Source organism: Vulpes vulpes, chromosome 12 (genome assembly GCF_048418805.1).
Source record: "Vulpes vulpes isolate BD-2025 chromosome 12, VulVul3, whole genome shotgun sequence".
Taxonomy (NCBI): Eukaryota; Metazoa; Chordata; class Mammalia; order Carnivora; family Canidae; genus Vulpes; species Vulpes vulpes.
This window is the reverse complement of record NC_132791.1, coordinates 170279976-170300729: the sequence shown is the minus strand read 5'-3', so window position 1 is coordinate 170300729 and position 20754 is coordinate 170279976. Positions and strand designations below refer to the sequence as shown.

At 42.9% G+C, this 20754-nt stretch overlaps 1 protein-coding gene across 1 annotated transcript in view; it reads left to right on the top strand.

The window, feature by feature from the left end:
- CDH13 (cadherin 13) overlaps positions 1-20754 on the top strand; it is a 1000623-nt gene that overhangs the window by 608822 nt on the left and 371047 nt on the right. The window contains exon 6 of the mRNA XM_026004901.2: positions 10527-10671. Within this exon, the coding sequence (XP_025860686.1) occupies positions 10527-10671 (145 nt within the window). The remainder of the gene's footprint in view (positions 1-10526; positions 10672-20754) is intronic.

Below are 20754 nucleotides of genomic sequence, written 5' to 3'. Positions count from 1 at the left end.
TCAGATCCAGGACTCTACGGGTGCCAGTGCTCTGCTGGCAATACTGCACTCCAGTTCGTAGGATGTTACCGTTGGGGAAAACCAGATGAAGCGTGCGGGTATCTCTCTGTGTTCTTTCTTACACCTGCATGTGAGTAAAACTTATTTTAAAATGAAAAATTCAAAATGAAAAAGAAAGCATTGCCCTCGCTATCCTCGAGGTCAGAGAGGACCACGGATAGCGGAGCCCCAGGCTGGAAGGGGAGGCTGGTATAGACACAACTGCAAGGGTGGAGAGTTCTATGCCTTGTTTCAAAGGAAGCACTGGAGCAGGAAGACAGGCCGACCCACATGCTGTGTAGACCCCGGGGGGCACGGCGGCCCTAAGCCCTGAGGCAGGGCCAGTGAAGGTGAGGATGGGGAACTGGACATCTGGGGAGAGCCAGGGAGATAAGGAGGGCATCCAGGAGCTGAGTCCCCACGGTGTGAGCCTGGAGTCGGTGCCAACACTTTCCTTGGATCATGTGGCTCCTGGGAATGGGGTGGGAGCCAGGCAGGAAGGAGAGACATGAGTGGGGCTCATGACCTTGGCCAGATCCATTCTCCTCATGGAGCTCCCAACAGGCTGAGGCGCTTTCTTAATCCTCAATGAGCTTCAGCTTCCTACAGGCAGCCCGTGCAGTCTACCAAAGACTTTTCCTTAGATGCCCGAGACTGTGGACCCTAATCAGGAATCTGACGTTACAGGGATTTTTTTTTCTTCGCAAAATGCTTTAAGGATAATTGGCAGCGCCTATTTATTTAGCACTTGGTAGGGCCAGGTGTTTTGCTAAGTGCTTTACAAACCTCATGTAGTCTACCTCACATCAACCCTGTGAGATGGGTTCCTCTCCCATTTTTTTTTAATTTTTTATTTATTTATGATAGTCACAGAGAGAGAGAGAGAGGCAGAGACACAGGCGGAGGGAGAAGCAGGCTCCATGCACCGGGAGCCCGACGTGGGATTCGATCCCGGGTCTCCAGGATCGCGCCCTGGGCCAAAGGCAGGCGCCAAACCGCTGCGCCACCCAGGGATCCCCCTCCTCTCCCATTTTAAAGACGAGGACTCTAACTCTGCAGCCGGTGCTGGAAGCCTGGGCTCTTTCCTGGTTCTGGGAAGTGATCAGCAAGATTAAAAGTGAAGCTTCAGGGAAAGAGCAGACAGCGACAACCTTAATGGCTCCGGAAATAAAGTGACTAGCCCAGGTTCCACATTACAGAGTTTTTTTTTAATCCAAAATTCAGAGACCCAGGAAAGGGGGGGAAAGCCAGCCGCTCTCTGTGTTCCACTGTGATCCTGAGGACTTGATGTCCCCGTGCTCCCCATTAATCATCAACGCTGAGAGGTGCCAGATGTCCTGAAGTTTAACACACTCCGCAGCAACCTGTTTGTGATAAGCCGTAGCCAATTTGTAGGCAATTTTAATATAAACTTCGTAGATGCTTTTTAACTCAGAAATTAACCCAGACCCATTATAGAAAATCTAGAAAAGTGTAGAGAAGCAACGTAAAAAAAAAAATAATCACTGCAATAAAACCACTGGTAATATTTTAGTACGATCTTAATCGTGTAATGTCTTTATTTTTTTTGAAGAACTACATTGTATAAGTACATACTATTTCACAATCAAATATTTACTTTATACCATGAGCACCCTATCATATTTTTCATTCCCTGAAGTGTTTCTGCAACATCATGTTCTACTTTGTGTAGACAACATAATTTATTACACCAAGATCCTGTTAGAACATGGTGTTGTTTGTAATGTTTCCTATTTTTAAGCAGTATTGAAATGCGTATACGTGTTACTGATTGTCCCCCACGCCACTTGCTTGTTGCCAACCACCTTCCCTCTGCCCCCGGGGGGAGCAGGGACATACCAATAGCCTCCAAACATCTACGGGCAAAATCACGTGTTTCCAAAGCTTGTGATGCATATTGACAAACTGCATTTCAGAAAGACGTTATAATGTTGTCAATCATGTATGAGAATTTGCATCCTCACCAGTTTGCCAAACACTGATTATTGGGCTTTCCTAATTATTTTGGCAATGTTATAAGCAAAAAATTACCTCATTTAATTTTATAATATGGTTGTTGCTCTTTTGTTTTCTTGTTTTGCTAATTGTTGTTTTTTCCTTATTGATTTTTAATAAGCTTTTTATATATTCAGGGTAGTAAACCTCTGTTTTGTATGATGCAAATGTTTTTCTCAGTTTTCTATTTATTTTACTTATGATATTTTAAGACATATAAAAAACTTGCATTTGAGTATTTTAATCTCTTGATAATTTACAAAATTTATGCCTTGAATACTGGTTTAGAAAGGCCTTCCCAACTCTATTACATAAATATTCAATGGCTTTTTTTTCCTACTACTGTAATCCACCTGAAATTTATTAAGCTATACTTTAAATGTTTATATATCAATCTTAATTTTTAGAGAATATCGTGTTTTATAAAACACATTTTAGGGACCCCTGGGTGGCTCAGGAGTTGAGTGTCTGCCTTGGGCTCAGGGCATAATCCCTGGGTCTGGGATCAAATCCCACATCGGTCTCCCTGCATGGAGCCTGCTTCTCTTTCTCTGCCTATGTCTCTGCCTCTCCCTCTCTGTGTCTCTCATGAATAAATAAATAAAATCTTAAAAAAGAAAAACACAATTTTAGTAATCATTTAACAAAATGAGTGTAGCTCTATAAACTAAAAAAAAAAAAAAAAAAAGATATCTCATTCTCTTCCTCTAAATTTCGCTTTTGGAGAAGAAAAGCAAGTAAAAATAAAATCTCCAGTAATTTTCTCCTACAGCTTTGTTTTCAAAAGTATTATATTTCTCATCTTTGTAGAAAAATCCCCTTAACCCTTGTACATATCCTTAATAGACCTGGCATAACTCCAATATCCATGATTTATGTAAATTCTACTTGAACCAATTAAAATTTTCAGCCTGTGCCCCTCTTGGGGTAGAGGATATTCACTAGGACTTTGCCCAAGCTGCTTAAATAAAATTATTTTGAATATCTGCATAGATTTCTTTCACGTAATTAAAATTACTTCAAAAGTTAAATAGAAAAATGCCCTTAAAGACCAGCATGGTTGTGAGCATGCATACGTAAGAAAAAAATGTTTTCATTATGCTGAGAGGAAAATATACTTTAAAAGTAAAATTTCAGATTGTCAAAGGAAATACCAGAGTCTAAGTAGAACAAGCTTTTCAGAGAACATTTGACAACAGCATCACGATCTTTAATTAATAATCTAACAAGTCGGAGACTTGTATCACCCCTTTGATCATTTTAGAGGGAGCTGTAAACACTGCATCCAGTCCATCAAGGGGAGATGGCACCAAGGCTGTAGAAGTGAAGGTAGGGGGAATGTTACAAGGGCTAAAAATATCTTTTCCCTGGGAACTCTCCAGGAGTTGGTCCGTAATGAGATTCAACTTCAATAAATGAATAAAGCCGAGAAAAATAACTTGAAATGCAAGTAATTGGTGTCAAAGAGAAATCTGGATTACTGTGATAGAAAAGCAGTTTGAAGGGGGTGATGGCTGACAAGTCAGAATTGAATTGAGAGTACTGCCTTCATGTTTGCAAAAGTCTCAATAAAGGTCCTTTGGGAGCGAATGAACAAGGAGGTCACCAAATCCTAGGATTTCCCAAGTGCCAATAACTGTGCTACACACACTCACTTATCTTTTCATTCGAAACAAAAAAATAAAATGAGAATGACATTCTAAACACTGTTCGTTACATGTGCCGATTGACCTGGGAGGTCAAAGTTCCTCAATATCATAGGATTACCATGTAACCCTGTTTTAGGGTTAACATAACCCTAAATAGGATAATAGCATAGGATTACCATGTAACAGGCTTGGTTTGTACCTGTTTGGGCTTAATTGTTAACAGCACCTGCCTTCATTCTAAAAAGTGTTCCAGTTTGAACAAAAAATTATGTGACCATAGTATTAATTTCCTATTGTTGCTATGACAAATTACTGTAAGTATCTGACTCAAAACAACACAAATTTGTTATCCTGTACTTCTATAGGTTAGAGTCCAACATGCACCTCACAGGGCTAAAAGCAACATGCTAATAGGCCGGCCTTCACTTCTGAAGTCTATACAGGAGGATACTTGTCTTTTCTAGTGCCTAGGGACTATAGCATTCCTTGGTTGGTGGCCTCCTCCGTCTTCAAAGCCAATGATGGCTGCTCAAGTCCCTTCTCACTTTGTATCACTCAGACCTTCGCTTCTCCCACCCCCCTGAGGACCCTGGTGATCACACTAGGCCCACCTAAATAATCAGGCTGATCTCACTGTTTTAAGGTCAGCTGATCAGCAACCTTAATTCTACTTTGCCGTGAAACCTAATATATGCACAGACTCCAGGGAGTAGGACATGAAGATTTTTAGGAAGATCATTATTCTGCCAACCACAGTCACTCTATGGTAGTAGAGCCAAAATTTGAAGGCAGGCTTTTCTGGTTCGAAGTCTAGTGTAATTTCAGTGATCAACGAGGATGTCTTCAATGGAAAAGTCTGGTTTGATATTTGTGAGGTGTTGGTAGGTATGAAGGGCATGAGACTTGCAAACAAAAACTCAGTAAAATACCTATCAGTGGGGCACCTGGGGGGGCTCATTTGGTTAAGCATCTGACTCTTGATTTCGGCTCAGGACATGATCTCAGAGTGGTTAAGAGATTGAGCCCCACTTCAGGCTCTGCATTGAGTGTAGAGTTTGCTTAAGAGTCTCTCTCTCTCTCTCTCTCCCTTTCCCTTTTCCCCACTCCCACCCCTCTCCCTCTCTGAACAAAACAAAACAAAACAACAACAACAAAAAACCTATCAGAGTTTTCTCTATTCAAGGCACTTATATATGCATAGAAGGAATACCTAGATAACAGTGTTCCTGCCTTCGAGTTGTTTATGATCTGACTGGGCTATGAGTACATTCACCCATGTGGACTACATATGTCTTTATCAAAGGGGCCTATAATAAATGAATATACTGTATTAATTACATATGTAAGAATTCAGATATAAAACATAAGGGTAATTTAAGTTTCACATTAACCAAGTAAGTTAGGATTTATTGTATCTTTTTCTTTCTGATGACAACAAATATTATATCCATGGTAGAAAATTTGGTTTTTAAAAATCTTCCACCATTCTCAACCTTGACAGGTCATGTATTATAAATAAACTCACAATAGCATCCTTTCACAAAAACTTCTATGGGCTTCTGTATTTCTGTGGAAACCTGGTGCCCATCTACAATGCCCTTGAAATGGGAGAATTAACTCATGTTCATGCAGTACTTTTAGGTCTCCACTCTTGGATAAAGCAATTTTGCTGTAAATAGATTAGAGGTGATTTGCATACAATGTTCCCCTCTCCATTCTATTTGCCATGGTCATTTCAGAGCTACATTTATAAGAGGGAAAGATTCTTTATTTTCAGAAAGTCTGACATTCTAGGGGAGCTTGTTGTATGTAGCTAGGTTGATGCCATAATATCCCCCAATCTGCCACAACTGGCAGAGTGATATATATATATTTATATATTGATATATATATATTTACATATATATATAGTGATATATATATATTTATATATTTATATTTATATTTATATTTATATTTATATTTATATTTATATTTATATTTATATTTATATTATATAGAGAGTTTATATATTAGCCTATAGTGTTTTATATGTTTTCATGTTTTTTAGGGAAAATTTATAATAAACTCATCATATACCTAAATTCACGGGCAATTTTGCCGTGGATGAGGCAAGAATGAAACACAGCAATCAATGTAAAGCTATTTACTATTAAGTAAGTAATATAGGAAAAAGAATGAAACAAAAATGCGAGAGAAGTCCATGAAAGAGCATTTAGCAAGCAGGTGCATAGTGGAAGAAAGCACGAATTTTAGAGTCAGACCTAAGTTTGGATCCAGCTGGATCACACACTAGCTTTTGATTCTAGACCAGTACTTAAATTTCTCTGGGTTTTACTGCAGTGGGTTTTTCTTCAGGTTGTTTTGAGCCAAATAAGACAATGCATAAAAAGCTCAGACATGTATGGGACACCAAAGAAATGTAGTTCCCTTCTTTAAAAGACAAGTCACAACAGAACAAAAAAAAATAAAAAATAAAAATAAAAGACAAGTCATTAATTTAATGTACTTAGGTATTGTTATCCACTGTGGTTCTTATTCATGAATTAAGACTGCACAGCCAACTGACTTATATAGTCTATGGAGTCGGGACCGATTATCAGCTCTTACGTGCCAGGGATGGAGAAAAAGGACAGATGGCCCAAGCAGAGGCCAAACTTTGGACTCCAATCTCTTAAAGAGGTACTGCTGCTTCATGCAATCAGCTTTCTGCAATCAACATGAGATCAGGTGGCTATTATGTGCAGGCACTGGGTCTTAGCCTTGAAGATTTGCCAACAGCCAAGAATATTAGTGACACCTCTGCCTTCGTGGGCCCTGTCAGAGAGACAGACGTTAATTGAATTATCAAACAAATAAACAAGCTATATTATGGAAAATGCTATAAAGCAAGCATACCAATACCACAGGAGTGTAAGCCAGGGACACCCTAGTTAGTCTGGAGGGGTTAGGGAAGACCTTCTTGGCCAGTGATACTGGAGCTGACATGTGAAGGATGAATAGGGGCTAACCGAGGACAGCAGGTAAGAAGTCTACACTTGGGCAACAGCAGGTAGGAAGTCCAGGCTTACTAGGAGAATTACATGTGCTGGGAAGGAACGGGGTCAGTTGAAAAAAACTGAAAAAAAGATTGGTGTAGTTGGATCATAAGGAACAAATGGTATCTCTTATGACATGAAATGAGTTTGGAGAAGTGGCCTGGGGCCAGATTGTAATAATAAGATTTGTCAAAGTAGACGAATGTACTGTTTATCCTAAGAGGGCTGAGAAACCATTGAGAAGGCTCCATTATGGGGTGACTTAAATTAATTAAAAGTTTGAAGACACCCTGGAAGCCTATATTGGTCAGATTCTCCAGAGAAATAGACACACACACACACACACACACGCACACACAAAGGGACTTATTGTCAACAATTGACAGTTATGGAGGTTGAGAAGTCCTGCGAACTGCTGTCTGCAAGCTGGAGACCCAGGAAAGCCAGTTGTTGATTCAGTCCAAGTCCAAAGAGGTGAGAGGCAGGAAAGTCCATGGTGTAGATTCTAGTCCAGGTCTGCAAGCCTGAAAAGCAGGAGCACCAAGGGCATTGTCCAATATGGTAGCTACAGGTGGCTACTGAGCTCCTGAATGTGGCTGGCACAATGAAAGACTTGGATTTTTTGTTTTATTTCTCATGATTAATTTAAATTTAAATAGCCACATGTAACTAGCAGCTTCCATCTTGGGCAGTGTAGTTTTAATATATGAATGTCTCCTACCGCTGCATGTCCCTGATCTCTAACTGAAACTATTTTATTCATATGTTTTATGTTGCTTATCGTCTATCTCTTCATGCTAGAATGTGCTGTTGACTGCTGGATATGTAACCCTTAGGGTAGGGTTGACATGTAATATCTCAATACATTTTTTGTTAAACTGACTTTAAAATTAATAAATGCCCCTTAAGAGCACTTCACTTTTTTTAAAAAAAGATTTTATTTTTAAGTAGTCTCTACACTCAACTTGGGGCTCGAACTCACAACCCCAAGATCAAGGATCACATGCTCTGCCGAATGAGCCAGCCAGGCGCCCCATGAGCACTTTGCTATTTTTAAAGATTTTACTTTCCACTAAAAGATCCAGGAGTCAACCTCAGGGTAGTGTTGTAACATAAAACACTCTCGGGTTGTATCCGTACATAGCTGGTTTTATGACATTCGTCTCCACGTTTTGCATTCATCCTAATCAATTATACCTCCTTAGTTTCGGTTTGTCTTTCCATTACATTGAGATGGACCTGGAGTCCGCCGCTCTCACTTCCCACACTGTGCATTGGGGGATTCTAGGGACCCCAGGCCTCTCTACCTGACTCGTGGCTTCTGAGACCGCCCAAAGCTTGTGCAATGCGGAAGGGTCAGGAAGGTCATCCTGGGATCATGACCGAGGTCGTGACCCCAGCTGACCCGGGAGGGAACTGCGGTAATCAGAGAGGTTCCTCACCCTCCAGTTTGCAAACAAATCCCCCACTGCATGCAGGGCTGGGGGAATGGGGAGAAAGAGGCAAACCGCTGCAGGAGGGGCAGGTGGCGGTGCTAACAGGCGAGGGGGCTTGCTTACAAGGCTGGCGTGAGGCGGCTGCAGGTCCAGGAGGTCTCTGCACCTGCCCGCCGCACTCTCACAAGTTTATGCCGAGGTCTTGGCAGCACCCGGGCAAGTCTACCATCCGGTCACCCCCAGCAACACGCGGCTGGCTCAAGGCTGCCTCCTTGAAAATAGCTCCCAGGGTGGGAATGGAGGACGGAGGAGGGAGGCAAACCAACTGGAAGCTTAGGACTCAGATCCCAGATATTCGGTGTCTAGACACTGTTTTTTTGGTTGAGATAAAGTCAAGTCTTTGGCTATTTTGGGAGGACACAAAATTGCCCCAAGGTTTTGTTTGCTTTCCTTAGTTTAGCAGAATTCGTTAGAGTCTAAATAAACAAACAAACAAACAAACCAGCAGAAAAAGGAGAGAAGTTCACTCTGTGAGCTCTCCTTTGTGTGTAGATCTTAAAAGGCTCAGCCCATTTATTTGCTGCTGAGAGGATGAATTAATGTGAAAGGGAAAAGAGGAAAAGATACTCTTCTAGCCAGGCATACCTGGTTTCATCTGTGCTTACTGCCTTCAAATTCTCTGCACACGCACGCGTTACACGTGCACGCTTCACATGCTATTTTGTGCATTTACGCATAATATTCTCAGGCAATCAACAAGGTGGAATAATGATTTTATCCGATCGCTGCATTCTATCGCGTTGCAACAAACATTCGGTCAGTTCCCCTTTTCCCGAGGCATTTAGCGATGCCAGTGGTGATTTATTATTCTAATAATGAAATAACATACAGTGAATGTTTTCATATATGGAGTGCAACCTAACTCAGATAGACTCAGCAGTGGAATCCAGAAGGAGGAACAAAGTGTATGAGCCCTTCATAGCTTTTCTGGGATTTTCCCATGCTACTTCCCAGAAGGATGATACCAGTTTGCAATGCCGCCAGGTGGGGGGCGACCATGCTGATTTGTAATAAAAGTGTTTCTCTTTCATTTTCCTAGTTTGGGCTTGTTTTGACAGTAGGGCTGATAACCGCAGTAGGAGCAGCTAGTATTCTTGAGACCAATCATGGGAGAGCCATAGAGTAAGTGCTTTAGAAACACTGTTTATAGTGGCTAAAGGTACATGTTCTGGAGGCTGATGGCATGAGATCAAATCCAGATCCTACCACTTAATCTCTAATTTGCGTCCATTCCCTCCTTGCAAATGAATCATAATGGTTTTACCATCTGAAGACCAAGTGAGTTTATATAGTAGAGAGCCCAGTAAGCACTGGGGAGTGTTGATTATTCCCAATACTGGGTGTTTTTCATTGACCTCATCGTACAGGTGAGAAAACTGAGAGGAAGAGGTTGGCTCTGGGTCACATAGCTCCTGAAAAGTGGGGCTGGGGTTCCAAGTACAGGGACCCTTGCCCCAAGGGCCAGAGTTTCAGGAACGCAGCAGGGAGCAGCACCCACATCCAAGGGGCAGTGTTACTGCTGCCGTAAGTTAGACCGAGGCAGAACCAGGTGCAGAAGATGAGAACATACGGCTGCTGTGACTCGCTGGAAATGCCATGAGCTAATTCCTTGTTTCCAAGACAAACAAGATAGCTGGGTTTTGTTTTGTTTTGTTTTTTATGCTATTATTTTCTTCATCCTTGAGATCTGAAGGTACTTCTGTATGCATGTGTTCCGTAGGATCGTGAAATCCCCCCTAGATTACATAGGCCTGGTGGGTGGCAATCCCAGGGGCACACCCAGGACCCCACAAATGCCTTCCTTGCCTCAGGAAGGCTCTCTATAAATACTTACTGACCTGAATTTCTCCTAAACATTACCATAAACACTTTCGGTTATTTCTTAATGTACTCTGTTCATAACTGCTTAGTCAATTATTTTTATTAGCATAACATTTCTTTTAAGCATAATGATGTTAGAAAAAAACAGAAACAATGTAAGCACATTTTCTCAACTGTGGCTGATTGTGTTTTCTCTCTCTCTTTTTCTTTTCTGGACTTCCTTTGCAGATTTGATGAATTAATTGTGCATTTCCCAAGAGGGACGTAACATGGATTGAAATTTGTCGCTTATTCTATAATGTTTAGTTTCTATTCTAGTTCCAGGGACTATCCATTGAGACAGAAGTTTGAATATTGCCAAGGGCTCATAAAATTGCTTATATAACCTACTTTCTCCAGAGAACCTGACTTCAATTTTCATAATGAATTAATGCCTTCTTTCTCCCCCAATCTCTTTGCTCCGATAGCTATTTGTGGAGACCACTGATGTCAATGGCAAAACTCTCGAGGGGCCAGTTCCTCTGGAAGTCATCGTGATTGACCAGAATGACAACAGACCAATCTTTCGGGAAGGCCCCTATGTTGGCCACGTCATGGAAGGATCACCGACAGGTATGTTAGATTGGCTTACATTAGCATGATGGCTTGGGAAGTGGAAGCCTGTGACCTTTGGGGATTCTAGAGACAGTTTTGTTGCTGTTCCCACTCGTTTGTATGCCTCAACACCCCCATGTTATCTCCCTGGATAGAAATGAGAGCTGGAAATCTGCAACTCAGAACATGACTGGGGTGTCGCAGGCTATGAACATCTCTTGCTTCATCTCCGAAAGCTACCTTTGAAAGATGGCCAACAGCTAAGTTTCTTTAATGCGTGGCTGATGATGGACACTGTAAATATGTAGCTCACCCTTGCGAGGGCCCAAGGTTGTGCTTCATGGTGTGGTACGACTTTGAAGAAAATTAAGGTCCCTACTCCAAGCTCCTTACTTACTCCTTTCATCATTGTCTTTTCATAAGAGCTATTTTGGGGGAAAAAAACAGGTAGGACTTTTTTCCCTTACACAAGGTGCATGGAGAAACCTTTTGTCTTCAGTCAAACAGCCAAAGGCAAGACATTTTATTTCTCTCTCTGGAAATACATGCACCTACTGTGATGTTACTACAGAGCTCCTCTTATCTGTTTCCCACACTTAACCTTTCTATCAGGGAAGGTTGCAGAATTTAGAGCTCTCTTTTTTGGCCCAAGAGATACTGATACTAATAAAAGCATTCTGTGACCGGCAGTAGAAGTCACTGCTGAGTAGGATGCTTGAGGAAGTGAAGAGCAAAGTAGAAAAATCCCTATTATGAGACTGGACTTTGATTTTAAGCTTTAAAATACATTTGAGTGAGGAAGCACCATAGGAAGAGTATCACTGTTGCTGTGTCTCGATTATGCCCAAACAAATAAGTCATTCGGCTGGTCAGGCGGGAGATGGAAGCCTGAGCACTGCTTTGATGGTTTATTTTCCCCCTTCACCGAATTGATGGGATGTATCAATAACATGTAGATCTATGAGGCTCAGTGAGCGTTGTCATGGTAACCTGCCTAGACCACCCCTTGAGTAATTGTATGCAAGGTGCCTAAACCTCCCTTCAGCTCCAAGAAGCTGGGTCTCCCTGCACCTCTTCAGCTCCCCAGGGGCAGGAGCCTAGCTCTCCCTTCTGGGATTTGAATGCATTCTGTAAAAAGGATCTGGGATTGCCCATGGGTGCTGGGGGGCGTTTGGAGGAGCCCAGGAGGTGAAAGAGTACTATAGGCCAGAAAAGATGGGAAGCAGGCAGGTGAAGGTAGGTCACTTTCAGGCAGACCTTTCCCGTGGCCCCTCTCCTCCGTGGCTGCTTTTGGTGGAAGGAGGGAGGGCTTCTGGTAGGTAGGAGAGACCCTGGAATTTGGGTCCGATGTTCACAGATTATTTTCTTAAACAAGCTGATGTGCGGGACGAGTCAGGGGAACTGATGGGGAAAGCTATTAAAGAAGCTGGAGTTTGAGCAGAGCAGGAAAATGATTCCCAGTTTCCATCTGTGGTGCCGGGCCCTGTCTGTGAGTGACTGGAATTCGAGCCGGGCCAGGAAAGTGTTCTAAATGTAAATGACAGTGCTTACGTCGGAGGCGGCTGTGAGCGTGTGCGTGTCTTTGTATATTATGTGTGTATATGATTAGACAATGTCCAATTTTCCTCCCACTGTGCCCTTCCTTAAAGTTTCAGAAAGAATTTCAAATTTTATTGCTTTATATACATGTCACATTTTCAAAGAAAAATGGAATCCTTTATGTACACTGAATTTCTTAAAGCACAAAGTAATTCGGTTAGGGTGGACGGATCTCCAGCAAAACATAAACCACCTCCAACTTTTATTTATGATTGGTATTATCCTATAAAAATACATAAAGACTCGGGCATCTGTGTGGCTTCTTTCAGCTACGCAGAATTTGGCCTGAATCATTGTTTTTTTTCCAGCTCCTCTGGGTCTGGCTATAAAGCAGGAATTGAAATAGATTCATTCAACTTTGAGGTCAAGAATGTGGAAATGCTGTGGGAAACTTTTAGGATAAAACCTGCTTAGGTCACCTAGCACCTTCTAAGGGATCTCAGCCTCGATGAGGGTAGAATTTCCAACCTAAACCATTTACAAGTTGGAGCAGTGAACCCTGATCAGCTATGGGAATGATGGTCTCTCCTATTTCAGTAATGCCCTGCTCCTTCGTGCTGGGTGGAATCCTAGGTATCATAGACACTGGAGTGGATCCATTTTACAGAAGGGGATGCTGATCCCGGGAAGAGCTCAGTGACTTTGCCCCTTTCTCATCAAGAACAGATGGGGGGCAGGGCTCCATCTGTATCATCTACCTTCAAATCATGTGCTCTTTCAAGCGTCCCACAAACTTCATGGTGAAAATAGCCATCAAACTACAATACCGTGGAGTTGGGCACTTAGCGTGTGCCAAGATCTTTATGACATTGTGTCCTTTCCGCCACTACACCATTCCCTGCCCTGAGGATTCATTACCACTCCATTGGGGTACCATTACCCCATCATATATGTGAGAAAAGTGAACCTCAAAGAGATCCAGACACTTGTGCAAAGTCTCACAGCTGGTGGATGAGTGAGAATCTGTGCCCATGTCTCTGGCTCGAGGTGCGGGCTCTTTCCCACATACATACATGTATGGAGTTAGCCACCATCCCTCCCCTTCTTCACCCTTCACCCTCCTCCCTTTCTTTGCAGTCCTAGCCGGAGGGAAAGTATTTGCTCTATCAGAGGAACTGGTGGAGCTCCTAACGGAAAGTAAAGAGCTCTTCTGACCAAACGTCCAGCTCATCGAATCACTTCTGGCAAAATGTGTACTGTTGCTCAGTCTCTGGCGTCGAACAGTGTTACATGTAGGCCTTGCTGTCACTCACATTGCTTTCTTCTGAGTTCAAGTCATCAGGGCCAGCTTGGTGGGGTGTGACCTGCACAGCCTCGCAGGGCCCCACACTCAGAAGGGCCCAATGTTTGGTATTAGCCTCTGCCGTCACCACCTTAAAACTCTTAATGGGTATTGAACAAGGGTCCCTGCACTTTCCTTTTGCACTGTGGAGCTAGTCTTGAGCATGGCACTGCGGCCCAAAGCTGGTGTGATGCTCCACTCAGCTCCTTGACCCATTGAGACCTTGGGCGGCTTACTGAACCTTCTAGAAGCCTCAGTTACCTTGTCTGCAAATGGACTGGGTGCATGATAGTACCTTCCCTAGAGAACTGTACGCAAGGATTAAATGAGACAGTGCTTCACTCAGCACATACAACAGAACGAAGGTTCATGAGATGCTAGTGCATCCTTAATGCCACCTGTTATTATTATTATTCCTGCAGCATACCATTTGGGGGAGGTAAGGCAAAAAGACAGGCAGTTTGTGTGAGGGAACATTCATCTCCCAACAAACCGAGCATCATTTTCATGTTCCAGTGTACCTGGATATGCCATCAGCACCAATCCATCATGGAGTAAGGTCACCCATATTTATCTGTGTGTGCAGACAGGAGACCATTTCCAGCTGCTCAGCACTAAACTCCAGGGTATTGTTTTGGGGAATCAGTACTGGATGAGGGAAGATCAACAGCAAATAATGGTCTTTGAACTTTGCAAATTATGAGCTATTCTTTTTATGGAGTCACAAGGCATTGATTTATGGGACCCAAGCCCCGGCCCTGGATGCTCTGTGGGGCCAGCCAGAGCTCTGTGTGGGTCTGGTGTTTTCTGAATGTGCAAGGCATGCCTGGACCTCATGATTAGGGATAGAGGCCTGGGACCCTTGTAGTTCCTGGAGAGCACACGTGCCAGAGCCCCACAGTGCCTACTGGCACCAACTCCCCAGTGTCTTGCCACTGCTAGTCTTCTGGGAGCCTATGAGCAGGGCTAACCATGAGATCCTGAGGTGAGGGCTGAGGGCATGTGGTTTACCTGGGAGGTGCAGGATACCAGATGAGGAGTGCTACAGGGAAGGGAAGGGTGACATGGGGCTCAATCTCATGACTCGGAGATCATGACCAGAGCCAAAACCAAGAGTCTGACCCTTAACCAACCACACCACACAGGTGCCCCGACCCTTCTCTTTAAATAGGGATCAGGACCTGGAGGTGCATATTCTGACTCCTAAGAGAGATGCCTGTTGCTGACAGGTGTGCTGACACTTCTTGAGCAGCTGGAGAGGAGTAGAGATGAGCGGCTAAATCCTCTTTGGACTTCTGAGCACACAGGTGCTCTTGCCTCTTTGGCTTCCTCTCGTGCTCCCTGTTTTTTTCCAACCAGTATCATGACTGAGCACCTACTCTGTGCCAGCACTATTCTGAGCTCTGAGGGGGCAGCTGAGTACCTGTCAGCCAGTGTTCGTTCCCTCCTGGTTTGCATAGCCAAGCAGGGAGACTGGTGACAAACAAGAATTGAAATGTGGGGAGCGCTACAATGCAGCCACATGATCTTTATCCCAGCAGGTGCAGTCCAGCTTCCTTGAAGAGATGCTGTCAGGAGGGTAGGGCTTTTGTAGTTTTTTTCCCCCCTCTGGGATCCACCTGAGTTTCTGTTATTTAAGACTCAGTACATCCATTTTTTAAAAACTTCTACCATGACAGACATGAGGAAAAACTTCCAATCAATAGGCCTTTGTGACAAGAGGCTGTCCTGAGACCTCAGCTCTGCCTGGTACTTGCTATTTTCCAAAGCAGCTCTGGCTACATGACTATGGTTTTGATATGTGATAGTTGATATCTGAGGCCTAGCGCAGCACAAACCCTCAGGTGGTTGGTATGACCTGGTCATAAAGCTGCTCGTGGCCTCCTGTTCACTTGTCGTGGTTCCTGCAGTGTGGCTTCTCTGTCCACCAGACTGTCCAGTTCTCCTTCACCGGTACTTTTGGACTTTCACGTGGAAGGTTCTTCCATTCTCAACCATCCCAGCCAATCCTCTGGGCTCTGGAATGTTGGGCACATGCCTTTTTGGTTTTTTGCTTGTTTCCTAAGTAGATGTTTTTCTTTTAAAAATAAATCAATTCAGCTTTTGTTCATCTTTTTTAAGTTAAAAAAAAAATCCAATCACCCTCAAATCTCACCATCCAGAGAAAACCACAGTCGCCATCTTGGTGCATATAGTTGCAGGGCTGTGTCTGGGCATGTCTCCACCCAGGGATGCTCTACACAATTTGATAGAAACGGAGCTGTATGTTCCTTTCTGTAACTCACTTTCTTCACTCTGCAGGGTTGTATGGACTTTTTTGTAAATCAATAAATGTCAAGCTACATCATTGTTTTAAACAGCTAGTGTCTGGATCTGCCATCATCTAGTTAGCCATCCTATATTGATTTAAGTTTTTTCACTTTTCCATACTTACAATCAGATCTACAGGAGAGAACGCGTCTCCTCCTATGTGTGTGTCAATCTTTAGGATAAACCCATTCATGTGGGACTGGCAGGATAGAGGATGTGCTTATTACCTTTCAGTGGATGTCAGGGTGAGGCTTCTGATCAAAGGATCACATCTGCATCTTGGCCAAGCTCATGCTTGAGGATACAATAGTCTTTCCATTCACATTTGAACATACTGGTGGACATTTTGGGGTTTTTTTTTTTTCTGGATTATACCCAACATCTCCAAGCCTTTGTGGCCATTTCTCTTGCTCTATCAATAGGTCATGAACTGCCAGGCTCTGGAACCCTCCCTGGATTCTGTGATCAAGAAGAGGACTAAAATTGTGGATCCTGTTCTTCTCCCTGGGTCATCATTAGAGTCTTAGCTGAAGGGAGGTGCCCAAGAACAGATGTCATTAAAGTGCTGCAGTGCCATTCAGTTTGTATTAGGCGGCACTTGAATTATGGTACAGATCACTCCAGGGCGGTTGACCCTAAAACAAAATTTATGAGTTACATAATCCAATCAGAGGCCTCTTCCCAAAGGGAAAATTTCAGAAATAAAGCATATCAAAAGTGTTGAGTTATCTGAAGCTTGCTAGCTGCTCAAGAGACTGAATCTCTGCCAGGTTGCTGCTAACCATGCCTGGGGACCCCAGGTGATGTCATACAGGGGGCTCCAAACCAAGCCAATCAGCAACCTTGTCACAGCCACCAATTTCCCCTCCTTTATACCCCAGCTCATCTCTGATGGACATCGCTGCACATTTTAGACCCATTGATCCAGGCCCACTAGAGCGTTTGTGGTACTAGAAGACTTTCTGAGACACAGGTGAAAGCCTGGACCCCTTTATTCTGTTAAAAGGATATCCAACCACAAAACTGTGTGTCTCATCTTTAGTATGGGCAACTTTGGAAACAACTCTTTTCATTTTTATTCCTAGCCCTCTCTCCACCTAACTTCCTGTACCAATCCATGGGGTGAGAGACCAATTCAAGAGGCAGACAACACATGGTTTCTTGAATCACTCTTCTCTCTAAGAGGAAGTCTTGTTCCTGGCCAGCCTTGTGTGTCTGTCTCCCCACTGCCAATCCTCCATCATCCTCATCCTCCTTCATGTAAGATCTCCTAGGCACTGAGAACAACCTGGGACCTGGGGAGATATGGCTATTGTAGTCATGGAGATTACTTCCTCCTAAAAATAAACACTTGGCAACCATGCTGCACTAATTGATTAGATATACTTCAGCCTGGAGCTGGAAGTCATTCCTCTACCACTCTACATGTGGGAGGAAGAGGATTTATGACATCAAATAGTGAAAAATAAAATAATTAATGAATAATCAAAATGAAATAATACTTTAAAGTGGAGGGAGGGGAAAAGAAGCATCAATAGCTTCAGAAACTCGTGGGTGTTCTTAGCCAAAATGTAAATTGGGTGACAGTTGAGCAACTGCAAAATAAAAATGAGAAAGTTCAAGAGTTCTTATGGCAGAGAGCATGGCAGACACCAAAGCCTTGAAATGCATCCCTCAAACTGAGGGATCCACTCTGAATTGCCCAGGAATGTTTAGTGCTGCAGAGGAGTAAAGCCCAGTAGCACATCCACAAGGGCATATAAGAGTTATAATTTCAGAGAAACTTCTACTTCAAATCAGTTCCAGTTGACCACTTCGTTCAGCTAAACCATTCAACAAATACTTATTGGGCAGCTTCTATGAATCAGAGAATGTTCTAGGTGCTAGAGATATGGCAACGACCAAGACTATTTAGGGCTCAACTCTTAAGACATTTGCATTTTACTGGGAACAGAACAATAATTAACAATGAAACAAGATAATTTAAGTAATTTGGATAAAATAAGACAAGGTGGGGCAGCCCGGGTGGCCCAGAGGTTTAGCGCACCCTTCAGCCCAGGGTGTGATCTTGGAGACCCAGGATCGAGTCCCATATCGGGCCCCCTGCATGGAGCCTGCTTCTCCCTCTGCCTGTGTTTCTGCCCCTCAAACTCTCTCTGTCTCTCATGAATGAATAAATAAAATCTTAAAAAAAAAAACTTAAAAAAAAAATAAGACAAAGTGATGTGATAGAATGAAGTGAGGTCAAGAAAGACCTCTCTAAGGAGGTGACATTTAAGCTAAAACCACTGAGAATAAAAGAGCCCACCATTGTAAAGGTATAGGGCCAGCATGTTCCAGGCAGAGGGATCAGAAAGTGCAAAGGCAAGCAGAACAGACAGAGGGACAGAGTAGAGGCCAGCGTGGTAGAAGGATGTCAGCAAGAAGAGTGGCAGGTGAGTTCAAGGAGACAGGGAAGCATGAGATCAGAACAGAAGTTAACCAACCTTGGGCCAAAGCTGTCCCACTGCCTGTTTTGTTTTGTTTTGTTTTGTTTTGTTTTGTTAAAGAAAGTTAATGAAGTTTTATTGAAACACAGCCATGCCAACTCATTTAAGCCTTTGACTATGGCTGTTTTCATGAGCTGCCATTAGACATGAATAGTTGGAACACAGATTATGTGTCCCCCAAAGCCAAATATATACGTAACCTAAATAGATATATTTTTTAAAAATGAAATATATATTTAAAATATTTTAAAATCTTTTAAAAATAAATACATCTATTTTTTACTTTGCCCTCTACAGAAAAGTTTGTCAGCACCCTGGGTTAGAGGTCTGTAAGTTTTTATTATATTTTGTATTTAGTAGGAAGCCCTTGGGGGATTTAAGGAGGACAGTGATAAAATTTGATTTTACTGTTCAAAGAGGACTTGAGCTCGTCTGTGTAGAACGGTAGTCGGGCAGCCAGGGCCACTTCAGCCTTCCAGGATCGAAGGTGTCAGAGGCCTGGATGGGGTAGGAACAGTGGAGGTGGAGAGAAGAGGTCATGTAAGATTTTGTGGTGAACCCATGGTGGATGGGGGAATACTAAATGTTAACTTATTTTCTGGTACTGGATTACTGTAGCCGATGCTATCCATATGGAATTATGGTAATACTGTAAACCTTAACAGTTTTATAAATTTTCCACAAGTACAAACTAGATTTTGCCTTTAGTTTTCTTTCTAAGGCATAAGCTGTGGAGCAGCGGGACCAGATTATCTTCTCTTCATTCTCAATTTTCTGCATTTAGCAGAGTTCCAGACACATGGTAGCCACTCAGTACATTTCATGCAAGAACAAATAGGCCCAAATGGCAGAAAATATGAATCACCTGAAGCTTCCCTTTTCATTTGATTTGTAAATAAACGTTGTCTTTATTGGTGATTTATTCATTACTTCAACAAATATCTCTGGAGTGCCTGTTAGGTATGAGAATATGCTGCTGCTCAGGAAGGATGAAGTTGGATGAGGGCGTTGCAGAAAACAGACACAGACCCTGACTCCACAGAGTCTGCAGACTTAAGGAAAGCAGACAATAAATACAGCCTGCTGCACAGGGGAAAGGCAGGAGCCCCTGGGAGGCTCTCAATAGGAGTGAGGAGCAGAGACAATAGTGCCTGCCCCAGCTAATGAAACCGTGGTAGTGACCAGTATAATGTTTCTAGTACTGGGTATTGGTCTAGGTTCTATACCTCTCTCTCAATGAAATCCTTGCAATTCTTTTCATAGTTGAGGAAAGAGAAGCTCAGGGAGGTTAGGTTACTTCCCCAAAGTCACACAGCTAATGGGAGATAAAGCTGGGATTCACATTCCCAGTAACTCCTGCGTCCTTTCATCTCCTTTCCATCTATAATACCTGCTGTCCTTGAACCACTTCATCTAGGAAAATGTTAAGATCAGTTCAGATCTGCCACCTGGGATCTGGAGAACATTTTCTTATATGTACATGTGGGCATGTGTATGCATATATATTGTGTGTGTGTGTGTGTATGAAGGAGAAAGAGGGAAGAGGGAATGTCATTTTATTATAGCTTAGCTGGTCAGGGAACTGACACAGCCCTTAGTTACGAGTGGTGGCCTTCTCAAACAGAGCCAGATCCTCCCCCTAGCGGTAGTTTGGCAGAGACTCAAGGAGGACCCTTCTCGAAGATTCATAAGGCATGCTAGACCATCAATCAAGATAGTCTACAAATGTCAGTTAGAAAAGATTTATAATCAGCAGAGAGCTTGATAAACCAGCTTTTACTGCAGCACCGTTGTGCTAAGAATACCATCCCTTCGGAGGGCAGAGTGCAGAGTGCTGTCTCCATCTATCTATACAAATACTGTTGAATCCCTTCGCCGTAATATATGGACAGTATGCTAAGAGAAGCCCTGGGTAATTTATGTATAGAACCACCTCCCTTCATAAGTAAATGGGAGAGATTCAATATTCTAAGCTCGCCGGGAAGAGGGCATATAAAATCCCTTTCAAGTATATGTTTTATAAAATATAGGTCATGAATTGAGTTTTTCAGTATCAAAGAAAAAATTTTAATAGACTTACAGCTTTCTTGCTGTAATTATGGCTGCATTTTTTTTTTTCAAGCCCAGCGTAGTACCCGAAGCTATTTTATCATTCAGAAGACTGGCTCTTTTCAAAGATTTCTCAAAAGTTTGGTTTGGGGGATTTTCAATGTTTTCTTCTCGCTCTGGTTTTCCACTTGTGTTCCACATGCCAGTTTTTATCTGTTAGGTTTGTGGTTAGAAGTGGCTGCTAACCTGGAGACCCTCTTGGTGAGGAGGACAGGGCGATGATCATGTTTCTGTGGTTGGCTTCTTCGTTTTTAAGAAAGGTGTCTACAGAGTGATAGAGGACCTGTTCCCCCCCTCAAAATCAGACTCGGT